Genomic DNA, 19,159 nt, shown 5'->3' on the forward strand with positions numbered 1-19,159 from the left:
GACAGAGACGATCCAGACTCGGTGCAGCGAATGGTGGGGTTATATTCTCCGTTAGTACTCCGGTAGTTGACTAGACTAAGTCGATAATGCAAGTCAGCCAACGCTTAGTTAGTTACTTACTTTGCACTATCGTTCTTCTAGAATACTGAGCACGCACGATGCCACTCACTACGTACGTACTAGTTACTACTGGTGGGAAGTTACTTCGGAGCTCTCGCAGTGAAACGGCCACTAACTTCCACTACCGGTACATACTAGCTAGCCCCTTGGCCCCTGCAGGCTCCGAGACTGGAGCTTACGGAGTAGTACGTAGATGCAGGAGTCAGGAGTGTCGTACGACTTGCCATTGCCATACTACTAACTACCTACATCCATACGTACTATACTACTATGTATATCCCTGCACTCCGTGAATCACCGTGCTACATCGGGGCGCGCCCATCATGGTCTGTCAGATTGACATGTAACGCTGTTGAGACGGGGAGTGGGAATAGGGCGAGAAGGGACTGACTAGTTGGCGTGGGGCGTGAGACTGAGTAAGCTGATAGCCCGGTTATGCAGGTAGGAGTCGGCTACATTCCAGTTCTACACATGCTCCTTGTAGATAGAGTACGGACTATGGATGGACGAATATGGTATGATGAAGTCAACGGAAAGGAGGCGAAGTTGGATAGGACTACGGAACAAGGGCATGGAGGGCCATTGCATTGGGACAATAGCCGATAATCCGGCCTCTCCATCGCGTAGAATCACCTCGTTGTCTGTCGTTGGTGGATGAGGGGAGTGAGACAGCGTAAGGGATGAGTGGAGATAGCGCAACGCCAAGGTTACATCCCTGCAGGGTGCGCCAGACCAGGCAGCTGATTGGCGGCACTGCCCAGCTCCGCCCCCCACAGAGGCCCCCCATTGGCCCACTCGCCCCCTCCGAGACACGCTCGTCACGTGACGGTGAGACTGGCCACGCTGGCCTTAAAGAGTCGCTGCCTGCCCGCGTCTGGGAGGGAGTGTGTCTTTCCTCGACCAGGCTCCGTCCTCGCCCGCTTTATATATACCATGCCATATTTACACATGCACACACACTCCTTGACAAGATAACACCTGGCCTTTTCGATTCCCTTCTTCCTTTTACGTCACCGGAGTGCGCACTCGAGGTCTTCGCTTGGATTCTTCTTCAAGTCGACTTACTCTCCCACACGCACACTCCATGTCGATTTCTTGACTGCCACTCCTGACGACCATCACCATCATCAATAACTACCATCATATTACTGGAACACAACATGGAGAACTTGATGTCGCCGATGGACATGCTCCGGGACACCTCTCCCTTGGATGCCCCGCAGCTCACCATCTCGCCCTCAGACACATCGCTTGATGCGTCATCGCCCGCCGAGATCAAGGTGGAAACGACAACCGCAGAAGAAAAGAAGCCTGTCAAGAAGAGGAAATCTTGGGGCCAGGAACTTCCTACCCCAAAGACCAACCTACCTCCAAGGTTTGTCTCTCTGCCGCCGCCTGGCTGGTTTCTTTCTGGCTAACGAGTGTAGAAAACGAGCAAAAACCGAAGATGAAAAAGAACAACGACGTATTGAACGCGTTCTCCGAAACAGAGCCGCGGCACAAACATCGAGAGAACGAAAGCGTCTCGAGGTGGAGAAGCTGGAAGGCGAGAAACAACGAATGGAACAACAGAATCAGTTCTTGTTGCAGCGACTCGCGCAGATGGAGGCGGAAAACAACCGCCTGAATCTCCAAGTAGCGCAACTGTCCGCTGAGATCCGTGGTTCCCGCGGTACCACCCCGATGACCGCGATCGATACCGCCTCTCCCACACTTACTCCCACCTTGTTTAAAAGCGAGCGTCAAGACTTCTCGATGGACAAGATCCCCTTCCCCACCCCTTCCATATCCGACTACTCCCCGAGCCTCAAGCTGGAAGATCTGGCTGAATCCGCCGACATGACACAACATCCTGCAGCGGTGTTGTGCGACCTGCAGTGTCAGTCGAAGGATTCGAAGGATCTTCCGCAGGCAATCCACTATTCGTCGACTTGGAACCACCATCAATGGCAGCAAATGGCGCTGCTACAGCTCCTCTTACTGACGATGACTTCCGCCGCCTATTCAACAGTGATTCTCCCTCTGAGTCAGATCCTGAACTCAATGAAAGCGGGCTCCCCTTTGACCTTCTCGACGGAGGAGATGTATCGGCATTTGCCTTTGATTCATTGGTTGATTTCGACCCCGACCCTGTCGTCGGCTTCGATGACCTCGTCGACTCATCGATCGGTCTTTCGAATGAGAGTGCTCACTCGACTTCTAGCATGCAGCCCAGCCTTGGCGCGTCCACTTCGCGATGCGACGGGCAAAGCATTGCAGCTAGCGGTTGAAGCAACTCTTCGCCAGACCGTTTCGGGAAATGATGATGTTGTCGAGACGACGCTCAGTTGGGAGTCGTTATTGACTATGGCCTGGGCGATTGACTCGATACAGTCCAACCGATTGAAGGTCAAGGGCGGCAAGAGGGCGCTTAAACGCAGCAAATCGCAACGAAAACAAATGAAACGAACCGGCATGCGGAGTTTTCGGAGTTTGAATTTTGGGAATGTATCAGAAGCCTAGTTGTATACTACTGAATCAATTTCTTGATTGTTCAAAGTTATTTTTTTTTTAAATTTCATCTCGTAGTGTGTGTGTACTGTTTAAGCGCCAATAACCTGAAGCCGTTCGTTCGGCTTAGCCACTCGTAGATACACTAGAGGCAGCAAGATAAGCCAGTTTGCCACTCCGACCCGCCGGCATTTCCCCGCCCTCTTCCAACCTTGGACGGACACATCAATCAACTCTTTACCAGTTCAACCACAACACTCTCTTTTTCACAGCATCCATCTAGACAAACAGCAAAATGCCAGTCCGAGACCCCATCTTCGAAGCCCGCACAAATGTCAAGGTATTCATTCCTTCCCCCCCTCCCCCTCCTCTGACCCCATCATTCTATTCCCATCGATGCTAACAAGTTGGTGATGGTGGGAGACAGCTCCATTCCAACCGCCTCAAAAAAGAAGCCCTCCGGGCCGAGGCAACTTACAAATCCGAAAAGGCAAAAGCCGACAAAGCCATGAAAAACCGCGAATTCCAAATCGCGCGCATCCACGCTGGTTCCGCCGTCCGCGAGAAGAAGAGACAGGTAAACCTCAAAGCCGAGGCTGCGAGGGCAGACGTTATTATCAATGAACTCAAAGCCGCGCAGTCGACAAGGGATACCTCGAGGACGTTGGCGTTGGCGTCGAGAGGGTTGGATGCGGCGAGTAAGAGCGTGAATTTGGAGCATTTGCTTGCTCATGCGAATAACTTTCTGGCACGGTCGGAGGATTTCAAGATTGCGTCTAATGCCATCTCGGATGTGGCGCAGGGCGTGTCGCAGCAGGAATATGGTGCTGAGGGGGAGTCGGAGGTGGATAGAATGATGGAGCAGTTGGCGGATGATGCGGGTGTGGACTTGAGGAATGCGCTTGATGCGGAGACCGCTGCTGCGCCGAAAGAAGATGTCAAGGAGCGTGCTAGTGCGAATAAGCATGCGGATGTAGAGGTTGAGGATGCGTTGGGTGCGAGGTTGAGGGCTCTCAGGGCTGAGGGTTGATCTCTGTCTATCCTTATTTGCGAATGCGTATGCATGAGCATATATAATACCGGTCTCCTGGTTTGCTGCTGTTTGATGATATATCCATTTTCGGAGTTTATGCTTGCTTGGCGCTGGTTATGATTTGACATGTTTATAGCGTATTTTGATTTTCATGACTTGGTTATAAGGATATATGAAATGAGTCTATCTTATGTTTCTATTCGTGTTTGTGATGTTAGAGACATACACAATGTCTAGATACATGATATCAACATCATACAAATTAATCGTCAGATACTCCGTATTCTATCTGCTACGACATTGTGGCATATGATGAGAATTCAATTCGTAACATCAAAATTGCAAGGCGCATCGGATTTACCAGGATCGTGACCTATTTAGGCAATCCAGGCCGACTTCACCGGCGATATCAGAGCTTTTCCGGGAACAATAACCGGCTTTTCCAAAATAAAAGCCTCGACTCCCCTAGACCAAAACTTATTGTATTTCTCATTTTTATTAAATACTCTTAATAAATACTGACACCTATACCAACATACAAGATGCTAAAGCCTATCCTCCGCGAACTAGGCCTCATATCCCTCTACAACTCCCCCTGGGACACAAAACTGCTCTGCGCCCAACGCTTCGTGCGCCTGTTTGCCTATGGCGGTTCCACGCTCATCCTCGCCTCGTATCTGTCGTCATTGGACATTTCCGATGACCGAATTGGATTGTTCATGACGCTTACGCTGGTGGGTGATGTGTTTATCAGTTTCTTTCTTACGTTGTTTGCGGACCGGCTTGGCAGAAAAGCGGTGTTGTTACTGGGGTCGGCGATGATGTGTGGGAGTGGTGTTGCGTTTGCCTTGAGTGGGAATTATTGGGTTTTGTTGCTTGCGGCGGTTTTGGGGGTTATTAGTCCTGGGTACCATCCTTCCCCTCCTTCCCCTTTCATCATCTCTCCCCTCTGGCTGTAGAAGGGTTGGTTTGCTGATGATACGTAGAGGAAATGAAATAGGTCCCTTCCGCGCCGTCGAAGAATCGACTATAGCCCATATTACAGCCAAAGAGCATATGAGTGATATCTATGCCTGGTACTCGCTAATTGGAACTGCGGGCACAGCGCTGGGAATGATGGTGTGCGGATGGGTCATGACGTTATTGCAGGAGACCAAGCAATGGGATTTTGTACCTGCGTGTCGCGTTGTGTTTATCATGTATGCGGGAGTTGGTGCGACCAAGTTTTTGCTCACGATGGGATTGAGTAAGAGTGTTGAGGTTCAGAAGAAGAAGGAAGACAACGCAGCCACTGCTCCGAGTGAGACGGATCCATTGTTGGGATCTAATGGTCAAGAAACCGAAGAAAGCGTCGTCCCACCGAAACAAAAGAAACTCTTCTTCCTGCCCGGTGTCGAGGCTGAGCTCGTCGGCCTAGTGACCAGTCTCTTACTCCTGTTCGGCCTGGACTCGTTCGGTTCATCGCTCGCTTCATTGTACGTTCCCCCCCCCCCTTTTCAAGGTTGACTGCGTTTCATCAGACTAAACTGCTGCAGATCATGGATAACATACTACTTCCGCCGCAAATTTGGCATGTCGGACGGCGAGCTCGGCTCCCTCTTTTCTATCACCAGCGTCATCCAAGCAATCTCTATGCTGCTCGCCTCCTCCATCGCAAAACGGTTCGGCAACGTGCGCACCATGGTCTTTACGCATTTACCGTCATGCATCTTTCTAGCCACAATGTCCCTCCCGAATTCTCTGCCTCTGGCAATGACCCTGCTGATTGGTAGAGCGTGTACACAAAACATGGACGTTGCGCCTCGATCGGCGTTTTTGGCTGAAGCGTTACCTGCGGATCAGCGGACGGCGATTATGGGGACAATTAATGTGGTCAAGACGACTGCGTCGAGTCTTGCACCATTGTTGACCGGTATTTTGTCTTCGAGTGGCAAGTTGTGGATTTCGTTTGTGATTGCGGGTTGTATGAAGATTGCATATGATTTGGGGATTTTGGCTACATTTGGAGCCATGGATAGAGAGCATCGCAGAAAGGCGCGGGCTGCTGCTGCTGCTGCTGAGACGGAGGATGATGCTTGAAAAGTTCATATTTTGTAATAACTGATATATCCACTAGATATCTATATAGGTAAATGATAGAATGCGTTGTCAATATAATATATTCATTGTTATGTAGATCTGCACAACCCTGTATACTCTGTAACGTATAGACTGCCAAATGAAGTATACAGTTCCCGCCCTCTGATTGGCCAATCTACAAGCACCTCATGCCATCCATGACCTAACCTAACCCCATCACCAGATTCACCACATCTGACTCGATCTCTCTCCTCATGTTAACTATTTCCATCCAATGATCAAAGGAATCAAGTATATACACCCCTAAGAACCTCAATCCAATAACATCCGCGCATGCAATCCATCAGTCTCTTCACTCCACTACTACTGACTACTTAGGTTAAGTGTACGCCATGTTAGTGCCCACCCCCCCAGCCCCGATTGCAGCAACGCCGTGGACTGTGTGGACTGTGTGGAGGACTCTGATTCTTTCTGCCTAAACCTAGTTTTATGATCTATATCGAGGGCCTTTATTGGCTGGCACATTCAGGGAAGGCGATTACATTCGTCGCATCTTACGTATGTCTACGACTGCGTACGTACTCTGCAGTACTAACCTAGTCTTAGGCTACGGTGTAAAAGGCTTGATTTGACTGATATGATTGATTTGGATTATCCAACTTCACCCCCTTTCATCCATCACGGGTTGTTGTGGATAGAAGAATAAGAAAAAAACAATAAGACAAAATGAAGACGGCGGTTTTCCTTTCGGCGGCCTCGTTGGCGGCTGCTTTCGTGGTCCCGGGCAACGACCAGCAGCTTCTCTCTGCACTGTCAAAGGATGTCGCTGGTATTGCTCCCGCCGCTGAGGAGGTGGTCCTGCCGCCGAGCCAGGAGTCACCAAAGGAACGACTTGGTCATCATCATCATCATCATCATCATGAAGGAGATCTCGAAAAGGAGAAGGAAGGATCTTTGGTTGAATCTATTGGAAATGCCGCCTTGAAACTAAAATGGCGTGGTGTTGCTGGGTTTGTCAAGGGGTTGGAGAGGGGTGCGAAGCATTTTGAGGAGATTGATTTGGAGTGGTTGGAGAGGTTGGACGAGGGCGAGATGAAAAAGGACAAGAAGAAGTATGATGGTAAGGGAAAGAAACATCACAAGGATCTTCATAGTCTGGACGACTTCGACATCCCGGGAGGCCACCATGGCCATCATAGAGGCTTCTTCTCCAAGGCCATCCATCTATTGAAGCATATGCTCGGCTTCGGAGCCCCAAAGTTCGAGAGTAGTCTTCACCAGGAAAACGCTACTAGCACTATCTACGAACAAATCTCTACAAACAAACACACCCGCATCTTCACGCGTATCATCAACCAATACGACGAAGTGGTGGAATATCTCAACTCAACCTCCGCCAACTACACCATTTTTGTGCCCATCGATGCTGCGTTTAAGGGTATCCACGACAAGCATCACAACATCAGCAAGGAAACTATTCTGCACTGGCTTGAATATCACATCTCGCCTGAAGTATTTACTTTCCACGACTTTTTCAATGTCCAGACTGTGCCAACCTTGAGCCACGAGAAGACCAAGGGCAAGTTCCCGCAGCGCATTAGTACTTCTTTGACTAGGAAAGGATTGACACTGAACTTTTACTCGCACGTCATCCGTTCTGATATCGTGAGTCTTCCTTTTCCCCTGAATTTGATTGATAAAACAAGCTGACGAAATAGTACGCCACAAACGGTATAATCCACGCAGTCGACAAACTCATCATTCCTCCTCTCTCCGCTAAAACCGCCATCGAACTCGTTCCCTCTCTCTTCAGCACTTTGGACTTGGCCCTCGTCAAGACCGGTCTGATCGACAAGCTTGACCCATCAACCCTCAAGATCAGTGGTACTATCTTTGCGCCGACCAACCAAGCCTTTGCCAAGCTGCCGGCTAAAGTCAATGCATTCCTGTTCAGCCCTGTGGGTCAAAAGTACCTCAAGGCATTGTTGAAGTACCATGTCGTGCCTGGACACATCGTCTTCACAGATGCGCATTATAACGCCAAGTCCGATGATGGCGAAGAAAGTACCCTTATTTCCAAGAAACAGGTACAACTCCCCTCTTTACCCTACCCTACTATCATAAAACTAATGGATATGTGTAGTTCGACCTCCCAACATACCTCAACAAGAAGCCCATCGCAATCGACATTCGTAATTTCCATCGCCTAACACTCATGACAGTTAACAACCACGCGCCCGTCTCCGTGCCCAACGTCCCCGTCAGGGAAGGCGTCATTCATTTGGTGTCGTCGATTCTAATTCCGCCTCATAAGCATAACCACACTGATGCTGATGTTCCTGCTACTCCAATCAATGAGCTCAGCATCCGTGAACTAGTGGAGAGATTGGAGGCGTATGTTGAGTAATTCGACATTCAATCACTCTCTTGAACTTGGATATTTTCATACATATACATTCCTTATTCCTTTCCTTTCCTTTCTTGCGCTTTTCATCGACCTGACAGACTACAACAGGATTGTTTCGTGTCATTACTTGTTCTGCTTTTTTCTTTTGATTACATTGTCGACCAGACTGATTTCCTATCTGCTTTCTGTTTTGATATACGTTGTTATTTTGAATGATAGCTAGGTTTCTTTGAAAATTGACTTTGAGTCTATGCAGTCTATCGTAAATATATATAGTAGATAGCAGGGTGGTATGCTAGGTAGTGTGACTACTCGAAGATGTATCGTAACACATTGTTCGATAACAAGTCAAACCTTCTCGAGTCTTCTTCCTTCGTCATTTGTCGCACAAACGGTCCAGTCTCTAGACGCCAGGGCGGTACTTGCCCAGATTCGGCAAACCTTCTTGACGCGGACTCGGCTTCTGGGTGGGGGCGAAATATGGTCTAAAGTCCATGTTCCGATTTGGAAACATTTCTGCAAGATCAAAGAAGATGGGCTCAGGAAACCCTCTGCTTCTTCCCCGCATCAAACACATTCGTACCCGCAACAAATTTGCGCTTCTTCTGTTCCATCGCCTCCATTTCGCGTTTCATAATCATTTCTTGCTGTGACACTTTTTGTTGTTGGGGGACAAACGTTGATTTCTTGACGGACGCGAATGCATTCGATGGTTTGACGCCGGTTGGTTTGGTGGCGAAGACGTTTTTCGGTTTTGCGGTAGATGATGCTGAGAAGGAGATTGATGTTTTTGCGGGTGCTGCTTCTTCAGGCTTTTCGTCGGGTTTCTCGTCGCTTTGAGGTTGGGGCGACGGCTTCGCGCCAAAACTGAGCTTGACCTTTTCACCTTCCTTTCTCTCCAGTATTCCCTTGTCGTCCGACTCCTCCCCACTACCACCCTCACTCTTATCAGCAGCAGAAGCAGCCTTCGCCAACTCCGCTTTGCGTGCTCTCTCAACCTGCTGCTGAATCAACTTCTGCTCCCTCTCCTCATCGCCCTTATCCTGCCTCTCCTTCTTCATAACCGCCTCTCTGCGTTTCAGCGTCTCCGGCCGATTATCAATCCATGAAATAAACAACCCTTTCTCCGTCTCCTCAACCCTCGCAATCCCCTCCCGTCCCAAATAAGCCGCAAACTGTGTCAAACTCGTCCATTTCGTCGCATTCATATGTATATGACTCTTATTACTGATAACCTGCTGATAGAAATGGTTCACATGGACCTTCTTCTCGCCGTGGGTCGTGCGCAACAATTCGATGAACTCGCGCTGAAATTCGGCTGAATACTTGTCGATGGCGGCTTTGGAGTTTTCGCCAATAAGCAGCATTTGGCGCACGTGCGATTCGCTTTGGACATGACATTTGAAGCCGTTTTCGTCGCGGCAGGCCTTTTCACAGGGCTGGCAGTACCATCTTAACCTTGTTAACCCCTTAGATTTAATCTTGTTGCTGATGGCTTTTGTTGAACCTGCTTCGGCGCGAGGCATTTTGGCGCTTTGTCGAAAGTCGAGCGTTGTGAGGTTGTTGTGAGAAGCAAGCTGAATCCCAGTCGGAGTGGAGTGTTAGTTGGATGCAGCGCTGATATGCGGGTGTGGCACGTGCTTGGTTTGCCACCTACATTATGATTGGCTGATTTTTGTTTTATGGAAAAGGTACATTTTGACATAGCATAGCTAGACTACATCAACAAAATTAAAAAAAAAAAAACCACGCCGTCAAACCAAACTCCCCATCCAACAGTAAGAGATACTCGAACACGTAAAGACTCAACCGAGAAATAGTACTTTTTTGTCTCCAGGTATCGATATCAAGACAGCGACCAAAAACAGAAATCAAACCAGAGCATACTCGTGAATAGCGGACGGCCCATTCTCGTTATACTCTGACCGCGGCAAATAACCCTTATATTGTCCCTGATTATCATTAATAAAGACAATCTTGGCCGCGATCTGCGCACCCAAGAAAATCGATTCTTCCATCCCCGGACGCGGCGCGCCCGCCAGATTTGCAGATGTCGTTTTTGTGCCGCCTGCACCTGTAGCACCCGGTGCGTTGCTGCCACCTTGGTCTTTCCATTCGGGGAAGTAGTCGGGCGCTTTGACTGTTTTCACGGATGTGGGTGTTTGCGAGTGGCCGGTAGAACGGTGCATGCTTGCCATGGAGAGATAGGCTTGGTTCTCGGCCATGCCGGGTGTGGATGGTGGCATGTTGGGTACATTGGAGTGTGTTGCTGCAACAAGGAGAGGGTTGACGCCGTGGGCGGCTGGGTGGTGAAGAGGGCCTGGAGTTTGGCTGCCGGCAGCTGGGGTGGTTGTGCCGGTTGCCATTGGGGTGGATATATTGGAGGGAATTTCAGAGGTGAACATGCCGGCTGATGGTGAGAGTATGTATTTTTGTGTGATTGTAGAAAGTAAAGCGGGAACGAAGCCTGTAAATATTAGCCAGTGGCTTAAAAGATAAGTTCAGAGTACATACCGCGAATACGACTTCCATTCCCGATAACAATCAGGTTATCCCACAAATCGCTACGTTTCGTAGCATCCGGAACAGCCAGAATAGTATGGTGAATCTGAGCAGCCAGATCCTCCAAAATACCACCACTGCCCCGTTCTCTCCTATCCTTGCCAGGACTTGCAACCAAGAACCGCTCAGGTCCAACCTCAACATCCCGTCTCTGCCGTACATATTGAACCGAATCCTCAATTCGCGCAAACTCTTCAAACTGGAAGGTGGCCGTTTCACGTTTCGAGTTTGGTAACCTGTTCGGTTTATTTGCATCAGCGCCACCCTTTTTCGACCCAGCAGCTGCTTTTTCCTTTTCGCGTTTGGCCAGAAACTCGTTTGTATTGCCACTAGTGACAATGGCGGCAACGTCGAGTACGCCTTCGTCTTCTTCGCCGTTTTCATTGTTCTCAGTTTGTGTTCCCCGGCCTGGTCCACGTGGAATCTTGGAAGCGTTATTTGTGTCACTTGGACCTGTCGAAGCAGCGGTGGCTGGGTTGCCGTTCTGGCTGGTTGCTGCAGCGGTCCCAGGTAACGGTGTCCCTGCGGGGAGAATTTCTGTGATGTTACTTCGCTTCAACTGTTCGCACATTTCTCTTGTGAATCCCTTTGGTGCCAAAAGCTCCTCCAATCGATCCGTCATTGTTTCTCCGCCACAGCCTTCTAGAGCAATTCCTCGACCGTTTTCTTGCACAGCAGCCTCTAAAACAGCTGTGACGTTGGCCTTGCCGTAACCGACATCAACGACGGTAGCAGTAATCGTGCCATAAGCATAGCACGCCGCAAGAGCCGAATCCATCAGACAGAAAGCAGGCGGTTTGAATTTCTCAAAAACGAATTGTGTCAGAATCTCACGATCGCGGGCTGACCAGGCTGGCTCTGATATTATCAAAATTGGGGTATGGAATGGCGGACTGAGAGTGTTGTATACATGTTCGAGCAAAGCGAGGAAGCAGGGCCAGTCGACAATGTGTCCATTTTGTATAGGGTATATGGCTCCTTCGTCGGACACAATATCTTCTTCAAGGAGCGTCTCCTCCTTGGCTTCTGCTTCTTCCGGGCTGGCTTCTGTGCCGTTTTCATTTGTCCCTTCAGCAGGCGCAGCGTTGCTCGTTTCTTCAGGTTTTTTCTCTTCTGTGGAGCCGTTCGCGGTCTCGGTGCCTTCTTCCTGCTTGGGCGCCTCGGTCATATCAACATCAGGCTTCTCCTGTTCATTTGTAGTGTCGGTTGTAGATGTTGCTTGTTTTCTCTTTTCGCGGATCTTGAACGGCTCATACTCGCCTTTCTTTTCGGCGGGGAACATGCGCGTGGGGAATCGGTGGCTGGCAGGAGTGAATGATTCTGGTAGACCTAACTGCGCGAGCGTGGTTTGCGAGCCTGGGGCAATGAGCTAGATGTTATGAGGACTGTTAGCGACTGTGGTATCACAGGGTGAGAATTAGAGATTCATAGAGAGGATGCGCGACTTACCAGGACATGCTCATCCTTGAATTGAGGCATATCGCTCTCTCAGTCGGCTGTAGCCTAACTGAGTGAGACGGCAGGTTTCTTAGTGATAGTTTGAGGAAAGAGAAATGGAGATAATTGTCCGGGTCGCAAAGTGAATTGGAGAGTCGTCAAGAGATGTTCAGGGAAGCTCGATCAATTGCGGCGGACTAGCTTGGCGACGCGCTTTGCCTCGGCCAATCACATTGCGAGATTTCTCCTCTAAAAAATATACTGCTATCGACATACTTCCATTCATTGAAGAATACCGCTATCTGAAAAAAAGTTATCTCTATTGCGAAATTATTGACTAAACCTTCTGTTACATGCTTACATATCCTCTTTTATGTTTGAGCACATAGCTCGAGCTCACGGGCAGCAAGCCCTATTCTATTCCCTAAACATAATTGGTTCAAATGTTTCTTTTCTCTTTTATGCCACGATATTATAAGCAGAGTATGACCATGAGATTGTTAGCTTGGCGATGTCTCACGACTAAGCTTACTGGATAGCCAGAAGCTTTTGTCGTCTCCTGGGTGAGAACAGTTCCGATGGTGCAAGATCGCCCTAACAGGTTATCGGTAATATGCATGCCTATTTCCATCGGCTGAATGCCTACCTCAGCATTAAACGTGAACATCGGATAGCCGAAGGGATCGCAGTTCCCTCCATTCTACAGATGCATGCATGTAGGGCTCTAGCACGCTCGCACACTGGACGAATAGATATATTGGCTCAGCTAAGAATCAAACCGCTAGAACTATCTTGATACCCTTCTACGGACTACAACTACTACAACTACTACAACTACTACTACTACCACCACCACCTTAGTGAGAAGCTGACCGACAGCGCAGTCGGGAAGAGCCCGATGCCGCTTCAACCGAAGGATCCACTGTAGTAGTCATAAATCCACTTGCTGAACATGCTAACATAGTTGAAGAGTTTGAGATTAGTGAAGGACTTCTACCAAGTCTATTTTCTTTTTTCTAGTCATGTCTACCATGATTATGTATTTATATCGGTATATGGAGGAACAATGGGGGAAACGACAATCATTTCCGAGTCGACCACTGATGGCCCGAACCTGACAGCATCTTCAACACCTAAATCCAAAGTGATAGTCGGCTACTCCCTCCCAACATGGCGCAAGTATTTGATTCTATTCGTAACCAGCTGGCTTACCCTCATCGTCACCTTCTCCAGCACATCCATGCTTATCGCAACCCCCGAAATAGCAACCGATCTCTCAACAACCCCTGAGATCCTGAACATAACCAATGCTGGCGTCTTAGTAGCCATGGGCCTGTCGGCTCTCATATGGTCACCGCTGAGTAATCTGTTTGGTCGAAAGAAAATATATAATGTGGCTATATTTTTCATGTTTGTGCCTTCGATTGGGGCCGTAGTGGCGCCGGATTTGGCGACGTTTACCGCGATGAGGTTGATGGGTGGGTTGACGGGGACGTACTTCATGGTTGCTGGGCAGACTATTATTACTGATATTTTTGAGCCGGTATATCCTCCTATAAGGTAGCAAGGAGATCAAACTGACTGGGTTGTTTTAGCTGTCTCGCGGTCAGGCAACGGGCTTCTTCATGGTTGGGAGCGTGGCTGGGCCTGCTCTTGGTATGTCTACCCCTAATAGCAATTGTTCAGTAACTAATTGAGTGCAGGTCCTTGTATTGGCGGTCTGATAGTCACATTCAGCCACTGGAGAAACATATATTGGCTCCAAGTAGCCATGTCAGGCTTCGGCCTGGTCCTTTCTCTCATCGTCATCCCCAGCGTCAAGCGAGAAGTCGAAGTCATCCAAGTTAACGGCAAAGAGAAGCTTTCATTCTTCGACGCGTTACAGAAATTCAATCCCCTTGGCGTGTTTCGACAACTGCTTCGTCCAAACATTCTCCTCGCTGTAAGTCTGCACCATCCATCCATAAATCAAAGAATCGAGAAGATTAAAGTGAAGAAGGACGTAACATGCGGCTGTCTAGCAGCCACCCAGTACGGCATCCTCGCCTCCGTTCGCCATGTCATTAACCCACGCTTCAACCTCACCACCCCCCTAATCAGCGGCCTATTCTACATTGCCCCGGGTATGGGCTTCTTCGTCGGCAGCATCGTCGGCGGCCGTCTCGCAGACCGAACAGTGAAACGCTACATCGCCAAGCGGAACGGTATTCGTTTACCAGGCGACAGACTCAATAGCGGATTGATTGGATTGTTTGTAATCTTACCGATTTCGCTGTTGTTGTTTGGATGGGGTCTGCAGGAGAGTATTGGTGGGTTGGCGTTGCCGATTGTCGCTGCGGTTTGGGCTGGGGTTGGTTTGATGGGGACGTTTAATGCGTTGAATACTTATACTGCTGGTATTTCCCTTTTCCTCCCTACCCCATCTTGTTTTCTAGGATGGGACATACTGACTTGTCGAAGAGGTGAATCCCGCCAAAACAGCAGAAGTAATCTGCTCTAAATACATGGTTCAATATCTCTTCGGAGCCAGTAGTTTGGCGGGTATTGTTCCTTTGATTGATGCTATTGGGGTTGGGTGGTCATTTACTTTGCGTGAGTCCTCTCGTTTTGATATGAAGGAAATAAGCTAACGGTAGTTGGGTAGTGGTCGCCTCAGATTTCCTAGGAGGTGGTATGGTCTTACTCATTACCAGATTTTGGACAAAGGTGCCGGGTGAATCTGGTTGATAAACTACTTGATTTGATAACGAAGTCATGAATTTGTTTAGACAGACTGGGATGATGATAGATAGATAGATCTAGATTTACACGCATGAATTACAGGTTGAAGTTTATGCCAAATCGGGAATCTTAGGGCTAGCCGTATTGAATAGGTCAACAACACTTGACTCAGGAAAATAGGCTAAAGCAATTAAAGTCAAGAACTTTAATCCCCGCGCCCCTAAAACACTGATGCGTTGCTGATCATATTTAATACCTGTTATGTATTACCCCGCGTCTTGATAGGACCGAATAGTATCGCAGAGCATCGCGGAATATAGGCTAATTTAACCAACATATGGCTAAACATTGGCAAAGCATAACACACCAAGTCGGGACACTTCAGTATTCCAGAATTAATCAATACTTTACGCTCTCTCCGTCGTGACACTTTCCATACTTGGTAGACCCAAAGCGTTTTTCATCATGAGTATTAGCAACGATGAAGACGACACCGAGCGGCAGGCATTTCTTCCCAGAGATACACGTATCGAAGAAAAGACGCCTCCAGAAACCGATTCAGCCAACTGGACGCACTACAAGCATCATCTACGATTATTCCTAGAAATATTCATGGCTGTCGTGATACTCATTCTATCCATTCGGTCCATCTATGATAAAGACAAAGATATGAACGGCCGCTCTCCAGTACCTATATGTATGCCAGTCATCATCTACTTTAAAAATGTTAATCACCGTGACTGCCTAGCTGACATGATGTGACAAGTTCCGTTGAAGACGTATACCTTTAACGAAAATTCTAAATACATGAATGAGAGTATATTTAGTTCGAGCGATGCAACGCTGAAGACGTTGCACAATTGGATTGAGTTGAGCGCAGGTAGTTCTCCATCTCGTCGACAACAGAACAGAAAGGTTTGCTGACAGATAGATAAGTTGGCAGAGGATATGTCCAAATCGAGCAAGACGATGCCATCGGTCTAAGTGAGCCGTACAGCATTGAAGCCCACTGGACTACTGAGCCGGTATACATGATGTCTGTGTTTCACCAATTACACTGCCTGGTACGTCGCACAGCATAAATCCAGCCCTGAAAACGCTATGTAGAAAGAACTAATTAGCATCAAATAGTCCTACCTCGTCCAAGCGTATCAATCCGCCTTCGCCGGCACAGCCCTTACCCAAGAACTAGCTCACCATTCTTCTCATTGCTTCGACTACCTCCGACAATCCATCATGTGCGCCGCAGATACTACGCTGGAAGGTAAGACAGAATCCGGACCGGGATGGGGCTCAACGCATCAGTGCAAGGATTATGATGCGTTGCTGAAGTGGGCCAATGAGCATAGCGTCACGGCGTGGAGGGCTAATATGATTGATACGGCTATACTTTGATCTTATGCATACAATCGCAGACATTATTCATGTAAGTTAGAGAAAAGGGGGGGGGGGGGTATTACATCCTCTATGCAATGTATATACACAAATCCAACCATCTATACCTGATCTATATTCAAACAACCGACAAACAAAAAGACTACGCCGAAAACATCCCAGCCAAGACCCCAGCACCAATTATAACCCCATCCGTTGCCTCCCTCAAAAACACACTCTTCCCACCCTCCTGCGGCCCACCCTTAATCAATAACCTATCAATATACCGCTGGCAATTCTCTTTGTAATTCGGATAATGCTGTATTATGCCTCCGATGCACGCAACCACCAATTCCTCAGGGCCGCCGAACCAATCTCGCCTCCTACCATCATTACCGCCACCACCACCCGCTGAAATTTTGGATGATGATGACGATGGCAAGCCGAAGCTGAATTCATGGAAGCTTTTCGAGGGCGAAGTGCTCAGGAACTGCGTCTCAATGCTGAACTGACTGGCAGAAATGGAAGAAGGGATGTTGGGGTCTTGGAGAGAGACTTCATGGTTTGAGGCTAGGAGGCCGACGGTGGCGGCTGCGACCAGTGCTGCGGAACGTGTTTGGACACTCTGCGCGGTTTCGCGCAGGGCGTTGGCTGTTTCGATGGTCCAGGACCATTCTGTCGGATAAGGTGGTGGGGGGAGGAAGTCTATGTTCCCTGCTGCCGCCGCTGTTGTCGCATGGGAGTGATTGAGTGTATTGACGAGTGTTTGAAGCGGTAACTGGGCTGAAATGATGCTGATAATCGTTTCTGTTCGTAGAGCGTATGATTGAGTAAGTGGCGAGGGTAGATATTTCTCTGCAATGCCTAGCACATTCACGAAATAATCGAGGCAGATTATCCGGATGAGCTCGCCTATATATCGACCACCAGTCATGTATTCCAATGGTTGAAACCCTGGTCTCGTGGATCGTGCATCGAGTAGCAAGTCCCATTTTGTGAGTATTCCGTGCTCTCGTAGCGGCGCGGAGGCGCTGTATAATGTCCACTCAGTGCTGACAAGCGTTTGCGCCGCTGTAGGTTCCTGGCTCAGAATATTCCGACCCTTTGAAGGATGCAAGTCTGAAAGAGTCATGGGTATAGTTGCGTTGCATCCTTCATCGAGGACAATGCCCATCGCGACGCGGCTGTTGGGGTATGATTTAATAGAATACGAGAGGGAGAGTAGCGTCGCAACTGCGTCGTTTGTAAGAGCAATAATCTTGAGTTGCGGCAAGATATAGTGTCGTTGCCTCTTTGCTGCTCTCGTCGTTTCTTCATCCTCACTATCAGAACGGCGACGTGTATGTCGTTCATAGCCTTGGAGGATGGATTGTCTCAGATCCAGGTCTGTGCCAATTGTGAATCCCTTGCCGGTTTGCATTAATGTAGCTGCTTCCAGCGAGTCTTGCCTATTACTTCTCGTCAGTATACCTGCCCAAAGATAGAGTAAAGATAATATAAACCTGATAGGAAGCCCAAGCGCAATTCCCGTCTCAATAAACGCCGGCTGCTCAACATCAGAGCCTGCATTCGACAGCAAATCATCCTTGACCACCTCCGCAATACAATTCCCAATCCACAAAAACAGCTCATGTGGCTCATCCTGCTTCAACCGCTCCTCAATCCGCCACGCCTTTTCGAGCGTTCTGCGTACGCGCGAATGTCCCACTTGGCGAATCATGTTGCTCATCGACCTCGGCCGCGTATAGGGGTAACCTTTATTCTCATCTTCTCCCAATAACTCGATAAACGCGACTTTCAAGGTTGTAATACCCACATCAACGGCTAAATAACGACCATGTTCCTTTCCCACTGGTAACCTCGTGACAGGCACGGGACTAAACGATTCATCATCAATATCGCCGTTATTAGCCGCCAGATCGCGAAAGACATGCGAAAACGAGCATGCGACGTCATACAACTGCGCGTCAGACGTCTGAAGTGGACTCAGAAAATCGCGGAGCGGTTTTCGGGCCGCTGCGAGACTCATTCTTTGATACGTCGATTCTCTCAGATTAGTTGTAGCAGCTGTAGTAGCAGCTGCGATCGTAGAGGAAGGGGAAGGAGGAAAAGTGTATATTGAGCGTTCTCTGTTATGGACAGGCCAATGTTCCCATGGTAATGTCGCGGCAGTCTGAGTATTGGAAATCATATCGTTCAAGGAGCTAAACCGTGATCCTACAATAGCTGTGTACTTAGTAAGGAGCCCTATGCCTTGAATCCAATTGGAGTTTGATATATACTATGTAGCTGTAGCGAAGGCCATTGTGATTTTCCTTCAGATGAGCAGACTTTTCGCTGTTTATTATGTATGTTATACACAATTTCGATGTAACGGTGTGGTGGTTAGGATTGGTTTTCTGTGATGGTTTGATGTTGTATCAATGAGCAAGGTGTGAGTAAGAAATGTGAGTATATTTCCAATACCTCGGTAGGACGACACCGTCAAGGGGAAATTGATTCCCGTGTGGACATTTTGGCCACTGCAGGAAAAAGAAAAAGAAAAAGAAAAAAAACGAGAACATTAAAGCCACAGAGGCAGTGTGTAGTGGTTTCTCAGACGGTTACAATCTCCTGTTGCGTTGTATGAGCGGAACGGTCCACTGGATGTAGGTAGATGTAACTCAACCCTAGTTCCATCTTGAACACACGCCGTAGATTGCGAGTGAATCTAGCCCATCGCTTAATCCCTGGAATGTATTGGCTGGTAGAGTATATTAACAAGAAAGTTTAGCACATGGCTAAATTCGAGCTATGTAGCTCTGTGTACTCTACAAGCGCCACCATTGCTCTGGAGCTACCTAGCTACCTAGTACTACGTATAATCGGTATTCTTCTATGCCCTTTGACTGACTATAAAAATGCAACGGAGATGCAATGCGTGGCTGAATGATGGA

At 48.4% G+C, this 19,159-nt stretch overlaps 9 protein-coding genes across 9 annotated transcripts; 6 read left to right on the forward strand and 3 right to left on the reverse strand.

Moving 5' to 3' along the window:
* Positions 1-1,280: 1,280 nt before the first annotated feature.
* On the forward strand, positions 1,281-2,622 carry EYB26_009158 (uncharacterized protein; the record flags this gene model as incomplete). The annotated part of the gene is made up of 2 exons (XM_054268408.1): positions 1,281-1,495; positions 1,548-2,622. The coding sequence occupies 2 exons, from the start codon at positions 1,281-1,283 to the stop codon at positions 2,620-2,622; spliced, it is 1,290 nt and encodes a 429-aa protein (XP_054124383.1).
* Positions 2,623-2,905: 283 nt separating this feature from the next.
* Positions 2,906-3,640, forward strand: EYB26_009159 (uncharacterized protein; the record flags this gene model as incomplete). Its single annotated transcript, XM_054268409.1, has 2 exons — positions 2,906-2,950; positions 3,038-3,640. 2 exons carry the CDS (start codon positions 2,906-2,908, stop codon positions 3,638-3,640), a joined length of 648 nt encoding a protein of 215 aa, XP_054124384.1.
* A 545-nt stretch (positions 3,641-4,185) lies between these two features.
* Positions 4,186-5,722, forward strand: EYB26_009160 (uncharacterized protein; the record flags this gene model as incomplete). The annotated part of the gene is made up of 3 exons (XM_054268410.1): positions 4,186-4,550; positions 4,630-5,118; positions 5,179-5,722. 3 exons carry the CDS (start codon positions 4,186-4,188, stop codon positions 5,720-5,722), a joined length of 1,398 nt encoding a protein of 465 aa, XP_054124385.1.
* A 726-nt stretch (positions 5,723-6,448) lies between these two features.
* On the forward strand, positions 6,449-8,129 carry EYB26_009161 (uncharacterized protein; the record flags this gene model as incomplete). The annotated part of the gene is made up of 3 exons (XM_054268411.1): positions 6,449-7,387; positions 7,441-7,809; positions 7,866-8,129. 3 exons carry the CDS (start codon positions 6,449-6,451, stop codon positions 8,127-8,129), a joined length of 1,572 nt encoding a protein of 523 aa, XP_054124386.1.
* A 539-nt stretch (positions 8,130-8,668) lies between these two features.
* On the reverse strand, positions 8,669-9,655 carry EYB26_009162 (uncharacterized protein; the record flags this gene model as incomplete). Its single annotated transcript, XM_054268412.1, has 1 exon — positions 8,669-9,190. The coding sequence occupies one exon, from the start codon at positions 9,188-9,190 to the stop codon at positions 8,669-8,671; it is 522 nt and encodes a 173-aa protein (XP_054124387.1).
* Positions 9,656-10,000: 345 nt separating this feature from the next.
* On the reverse strand, positions 10,001-12,170 carry EYB26_009163 (uncharacterized protein; the record flags this gene model as incomplete). The annotated part of the gene is made up of 3 exons (XM_054268413.1): positions 10,001-10,596; positions 10,644-12,060; positions 12,141-12,170. 3 exons carry the CDS (start codon positions 12,168-12,170, stop codon positions 10,001-10,003), a joined length of 2,043 nt encoding a protein of 680 aa, XP_054124388.1.
* Positions 12,171-13,194: 1,024 nt separating this feature from the next.
* On the forward strand, positions 13,195-14,855 carry EYB26_009164 (uncharacterized protein; the record flags this gene model as incomplete). Its single annotated transcript, XM_054268414.1, has 6 exons — positions 13,195-13,671; positions 13,724-13,784; positions 13,832-14,070; positions 14,128-14,524; positions 14,589-14,720; positions 14,773-14,855. The coding sequence occupies 6 exons, from the start codon at positions 13,195-13,197 to the stop codon at positions 14,853-14,855; spliced, it is 1,389 nt and encodes a 462-aa protein (XP_054124389.1).
* Positions 14,856-15,314: 459 nt separating this feature from the next.
* On the forward strand, positions 15,315-16,244 carry EYB26_009165 (uncharacterized protein; the record flags this gene model as incomplete). Its single annotated transcript, XM_054268415.1, has 4 exons — positions 15,315-15,546; positions 15,616-15,729; positions 15,786-15,913; positions 15,981-16,244. The coding sequence occupies 4 exons, from the start codon at positions 15,315-15,317 to the stop codon at positions 16,242-16,244; spliced, it is 738 nt and encodes a 245-aa protein (XP_054124390.1).
* A 142-nt stretch (positions 16,245-16,386) lies between these two features.
* Positions 16,387-18,414, reverse strand: EYB26_009166 (uncharacterized protein; the record flags this gene model as incomplete). The annotated part of the gene is made up of 2 exons (XM_054268416.1): positions 16,387-17,671; positions 17,726-18,414. The coding sequence occupies 2 exons, from the start codon at positions 18,412-18,414 to the stop codon at positions 16,387-16,389; spliced, it is 1,974 nt and encodes a 657-aa protein (XP_054124391.1).
* Positions 18,415-19,159: the final 745 nt, after the last annotated feature.

Source organism: Talaromyces marneffei, chromosome 7, assembly GCF_009556855.1.
Source record: "Talaromyces marneffei chromosome 7, complete sequence".
Taxonomy (NCBI): Eukaryota; Fungi; Ascomycota; class Eurotiomycetes; order Eurotiales; family Trichocomaceae; genus Talaromyces; species Talaromyces marneffei.